This window comes from Erpetoichthys calabaricus, chromosome 3 (assembly GCF_900747795.2).
Source record: "Erpetoichthys calabaricus chromosome 3, fErpCal1.3, whole genome shotgun sequence".
NCBI classification, from domain to species: domain Eukaryota; kingdom Metazoa; phylum Chordata; class Cladistia; order Polypteriformes; family Polypteridae; genus Erpetoichthys; species Erpetoichthys calabaricus.
The window spans coordinates 283841881-283847880 of NC_041396.2; the positions used below are offsets into that span (position 1 = coordinate 283841881).

A 6000-nucleotide genomic window follows, 5' to 3' on the forward strand; every position below is an offset into this window, starting at 1 on the left:
ATCCCAGCCAACACAGGGCACAAGGCAGGGAACCAATCCCGGGCAGGGCGCCAACCCACCGCAGCATTAAATAAATAATTATTGTAAATAGATAAGATATGCAGAAAGTAAATGAACACTCACCTGCGCAGAATGACTTGCAAAGAGACGGGCACTATTAATGGAGAGAACAAGATCTGTGCAACTGGGCCTGCTGAAAACAAAACAAGTTAACATTGAGAATGACCTCTGAGTGGACATTAGAAATCATACTTCCCCAACCCCGCTGAATCAGACAAACTGAGTAAAGTTGCTCTAAAAAAACTAGGCAAAGACCAGGAGGTTTGAAACAATGTGCTCTGGAGAGAAGGGGCAAAGATAGAATTATTTGGTCATAGTGCTAGGTGACATGTTTGGTGAAAACCAAAGACAACATTTGACCAAAAAAACGGTTACAAATGTAAAGCACGATGGTGGAAATGTTACCGTTTGGGGCTGTTTTGATACATCAGGATCAGGGCAGCTGACCATCATAGAATCCACTAGGAATTCTTCATTGTACAAGAAGGGGCTTTGAGGATAACGCAAGACCATCAGTCAGAAGAATTGAAGCTCAACTGAAAACTGATTTTGCAACTTCACAATGACCCTAAACACACCTGTAAATTCACCAAGCAATAGCTGAAAAGAAAAAAAATGGAGAGTTCTGGATGACTAAGTCAAAGCCCTGATCTGAATCCCATCAAGATGCTGTGGAGAGAACTTGTGCACTAAAGATAACCCTCATTGCACAGCTTTAAAAATTCTGCATGGAGGAGAGGTAAAAAAAACTATGTAGTCAACGTCAGAGGAGGCTAGGCTGTTAAAGGAAACATCAACTTGTTTCTTCCAAAGGGATCAAAACCTGCTATTAGAACCAAGGATGGACTTTTTCCACAGATGGAAATGGTGTATCTGTTCATTTTCTTCTTAATAAATTATTCCTAAGTAAAATTTATAAAAACCGTTTAAGTGGAGATCAAATCTTCAGATGTCCACATATGTTAAAAATGAAAAAGCATTTCATAGAGTATACTTACTTCTTCACATGACTGTACGTCGCTCTTATTATTCCAAATAGCATAAATATTTCCTATAAACTGTAGGTTGGACAAGCAAGTACAAATTTCACAGAAATCATCCCAACTTTAATACATTATTTTTTTTTAATTTTAACAACATTAATATTACTAGTAAATGTAAACTGGAAAACAAACTTCCAAATCAGCCTATAATGCCTTTCAATAAGTACTCAAAACCTCTGCTCGACTGACTATCAAAGGCCAGGCTCTCAAACGTAAAGGAGCTTTTAATGCTTCATTTAAACTAAAGCATGACTGAAACCAGAGATGAATATCTAAACTCAAGCAATAAAAGTTTTCAACGGCAGGCTGTTAAATAATAAAAATTCAGTTTGGCTGCCTTCATGTCACAGCTTATGATTCACCACATCCACCTCACCTTCATGTTTTTTTGTGTCAAACTGGTGTCTGTGATCAGGACCCATTCCTACACAAAGCCCCCAAAAAAATACACAATATTCGGCCTTCAAATTAATCTGTTTTTCTGTTGAAGGGTTTTAAATGCATCAGAAATAATTTAGAACAGGTTTATGGATAAAAAGTATTAATGCTGCACATCCTGGTGTGCTCATCAAAAGATGGGCACACACGTTACCTATGGAGCTGGGAGTATGTGTGGCAAGCATTCCAGAAGCCAACAATGGTGCTTGATACATTAATAATAATAATAATAATAATTCATTACATTTATATTAAGGACGTCTTACGTTAAGGTCTCTGTTGCGTTGTTGTCCTGAGCATCTTATTTTCTACAACCAAAGCAACCCCTGTGAATACCAAGAGAAGCATAGTGGCATAGCGCTACTCAAGAGAAGAGCATCTGAAACCCTAAAATAGTCAGACCTAGCAATCTCCAAACAAACTTCCTAGTTCAGCTTTCATATAAATACATAGACACTTACATATTCAAACATGCTCAATCCAATTCTTTGTTGCAGCGAACCAAAGCCTATCTGTGAATGGTATTGGGTGCAATGTAGGAAGGAAGCAGGCCTGAAGACAGTGAGAGTCCATTACAGGCCACACAGAGACAGACTCACACATACGGAGGCCAATTCAGATCCACCAATTCATATTTTTTGGAAATATAGAAAGAGAAAAGGAGCAACCAGAGAAAAACCTACAGACACAGAGGCAATGCTTATGACTGACAGACAGACAGACAGACAACTAGATGCAAGATTTGAACCCAAATCTATGAAGCAGCAGTACTAACAACTGAGCCACCATGCCACCCTTTAATTTCAATGTTCACTTAATTTATGAATTTGTTTGTAAGTATGCATAAACACTGGTACCCCAGTCTGCACCCTAGGCTTGCTGGGATAGGCTCAAGCATCTCCGTCACCCTGCTCAAGGATAAATGGGTTTGAAAATGGATACATGGAAATATGTTAAACCTGCAGTAAGTAAAGACTATTTCAAAAATACACTGTGAATTAATTTATTATTTAATTGCTAAACTTGAATTAATGAATATATCCTATTTATTTTAAAAGAACAAACCAATGATTTTAACCCTTCCAATATGGCATATGCCTGGAGTCCACAGATTTTCTAAATGGACAGGTGGCTTTCCACAACGTAAAATCCAGTGGGCTGCCCAGAAAGTAGTCCTTAAATGAATCAGATGACTCATACTGTAAGCAAATATAAAGTGAACAATCCTCTTAGAATATGAGATTACATGGCACATTGACCTTATCTGGTCCTGATGGGTTACACCCTGCAGCTTGGACAGAAGCAAAGTCACCATTTTTAAAAAGCCCCTTCAGTTATTACTGCAACTCATTAAAAAAGTCCATAACAAACATTAAAACCACACCACAATCAACATTTAAAGGAACAACTGCCAACACACCAGCTCAAGAAAGTTGGACTTTCATAGCTATGCAGATGATATGCAGTCGTATGGTGCAGCCTTACCGCGTGATTTAAGCCCATTTGACAAACGTATTGCCTGTAATAACAACATTAACTGCTTAACCAGGATTTCTCACAATTAAACAAAAAGAACTAAGATACATAAAGTGTTCATTGGGACTAAACAACAAAGGGAATTTCTCTGTTACCATTTAAAAATACTTACTAATAAGGATCAGGGTGAACTGTTGGACCCTGTATTGATCCAGGATGCCCAGATTGCTCAGGTCACTATGTCTGCTCTAACCATCCCTGTTAAGATTCAATCTTTTTTCCATTTTGCAGACAGTAAATATCTGCTACAACTTTTTAATTTTCAGGTATTTCAGTTTTCCACCTACATATCTCAAACACATTCACTTTAGGCAAACACATGGACAGGTAGTGTGGTGTAGTGTTTAAGGCTTTGGATTTCAAACCTTGTGGCTGACACTGTGTGACCATGAGCAAGTTACTTCATGTGCCTGTGCTCCAATTGGAAAAACAAAAGAAAAGTAACCAACTGCGTGTCAAATGTTGTAAGTTGCTTTGGATAATGATGTCAGCCAAATAAGTAAATAATAAATAGCAAGAGGAAAAGAGGAAGGCCTAAGAACAGATTTATGGATGTGGTAAGAGAAGACATGCAGGTGGTGGGTGTGATAGAGCAAGATGCAGAAGACAGGAGGATATGGAAAAAGATCATCCGCTGTGGCAACCCCTAACAGGAGCAGCCGAAAGAAGAAGTATTTTCTATTTACTAACTCTAGTTGCAAATTAATGTGGCCGTTTTGAGGATTGCTCTGTAAAAAGACAGGAATCCTATCCGGAATCAGTTGCCAACTTGCATTCAGTGCTAGTGAGATGGGAAATACGTGGCCCTGCAGTGTATAATCAAGTTTAAAAAAATAATATTTTTAAATTAGAAAATACAAAGTTAGACGATTGGAAAATAAATTTTAAAAAGTACAGCAATGGCCAGCTTTGTATGGGGCAGATGCCTATCCTTAGAAGAATGGACAAGAGACAATAACCTGTATCATAATGGACCACCACTCACTAAAACCTGCTTAATTTAAAATTACTTATCCAACAAAATAGGATGCATATGATGGATTGAATCCATCCATCCATAATCCAACCCGCTATATCCTAACTACAGGCTCACAGGGGTCTGCTGGAGCCAATCCCAGCCAACACAGGGCGCAAGACAGGAAACAAGCCCTGGGCAGGGAGCCAGCCCACCGCAGGGTGCACATATACACACACCAGGGACAATTTAGAATCGCCAATGCACCTAACCTGCATGTCTTTGGACTGTGGGAGGAAACCCACGCAGACTAGAGGAGAACATGCAAACTCCACATTGGGAGGACCCGGGAAGCGAACCCAGGTCTCCATAATGCGAGGCAGCAGCGCTATCCTTGTCCATTATGAAGACTGCTTTTAATAAAACATATTCTGGGCTTTATCCAGGGATTATTCCTGCCTTGCGCCTTATACTTGGTAGGATAAGATCCTGGTTCCCCATGATCCTGCTCAGGATAAACAGGTTTGAAAAATGGCTGGATTTATAATTCAAACCAAAATACCTCGTATATTTATTCAAACTAATTAAAGGCGGTTGGTGCAACACTAAACGCAAGGGCAAAAATAATCCTAAACCCTAAAACCGGAATTATGCTTGAAATCGCTAACCAGCCGTAACACGGACTTTTTTGGGATGCTGGTGCAAAACCTTCAGAAAAAGAAAAAAAAGTGCAAACTCCAAACCAGAATGAGATCCCAGTGTTGCGACAGCACAACGATCGATAACTGCACTGCCCGCTACCCAACTGTTACACGTAGAATCGTCTATCTAAAGTATTACTATACCAACTCGGTAGTCGTTGGAATGTAACTGATTGTCTTACATATCCTTTTGAATTGCCGAAAAGAAACCGAGTTCGCTTCTTCTCTGTCCATGAAGCAACAAAGGTCGCTGTAACGGGATACTTTCATTTCCATTCTTATACTAACGTTCGATATTTACTTCACGGATAGTGAAACGAAGCCAAACTTAATAAATGAATAAACTATGCCTGGCTTTCTAAGAAAGTGAAATGCAACCACCCACTAATTTCTGAATACAGATTTCGAATAAATCTGGCTCCAAAATTCACCCTGGAACGAAATATCTGATAACGAAGAATTCAAACAGCCCTGATCATATCATATCATATCATATCAGAAAACAGAAAGTATAAAAGAGACACTCAAATGCCCATTACGTTTAGGTACCAACCCGTTTGAAGATCGTAGAGACTTCAGGGCCGAGTTGTAGACGCCGAGGGGAAGCTTCACTTTACTGAGCAACATGGCTAAAGGCAAGGTGGATACCGTTAAAATAATACGAAAACGTCAGCTCCAAAAGTTTTCGTGGTGCCCAGCGAGCAGGTCGGACTCTATGTAAAGATTCACGTCACCTCCCACAGCCAACTGATCTTCCTGTAAGACTGATTTTAAAATAAGTAGCCGCTGTCAAAAACCACGTCCTCCTATCACTATTTACAACAAGGGCACCGGATGTTGGCTAGCATTACTCCGATCTCGGAGCGTCTCTGCATTGTATTGTGGGTAGTGTAGTTCATCGGTGTTTTTTCATTTAGCGGTGGCTCAATGGTTAGCCTTTAATAAACCCTCACACCTCCCGAGTCTTAAATTCAAATTCTAGCCTCAGTAATATCCTGGGCTTGCGATCGAAAGTAACACTTTTTACTGAGACAATAATATACTGTAATTCAATACAAAATAATAATTTTTTCAAGGGCAGCACGGTGGCGCAGTGGGTAGCGCTGCTGCCTCGCAGTTGGGAGACCTGGGGACCTGGGTTCGCTTCCCGGGTCCTCCCTGCGTGGAGTTTGCATGTTCTCCCCGTGTCTGCGTGGGTTTCCTCCGGGTGCTCTTGTTTCCTCCCACTGTCCAAAGACATGCTGGTGAGGTGGATTGGCGATTCTAA

General features: G+C 40.1%; 1 protein-coding gene across 3 annotated transcripts in view; it reads right to left on the reverse strand.

Annotated features, from left to right (window-relative positions):
* acadvl (acyl-CoA dehydrogenase very long chain) overlaps positions 1–5568 on the reverse strand; it is a 966944-nt gene extending 961376 nt beyond the window's left edge. For 2 of the 3 annotated variants that reach the window (XM_051924341.1, XM_028798458.2), the window contains exons 1-2: positions 5287–5568; positions 124–193 (exon numbers count right to left, since the gene is read on the reverse strand). In XM_051924341.1, the coding sequence (XP_051780301.1) occupies positions 124–193; positions 5287–5360 (144 nt within the window). In that variant the 5' untranslated portion in view covers positions 5361–5568. The remainder of the gene's footprint in view (positions 1–123; positions 194–5286) is intronic. The other variant, XM_028798459.2, reaches the window with a different exon arrangement.
* Between the last annotated feature and the right edge of the window lie 432 nt (positions 5569–6000).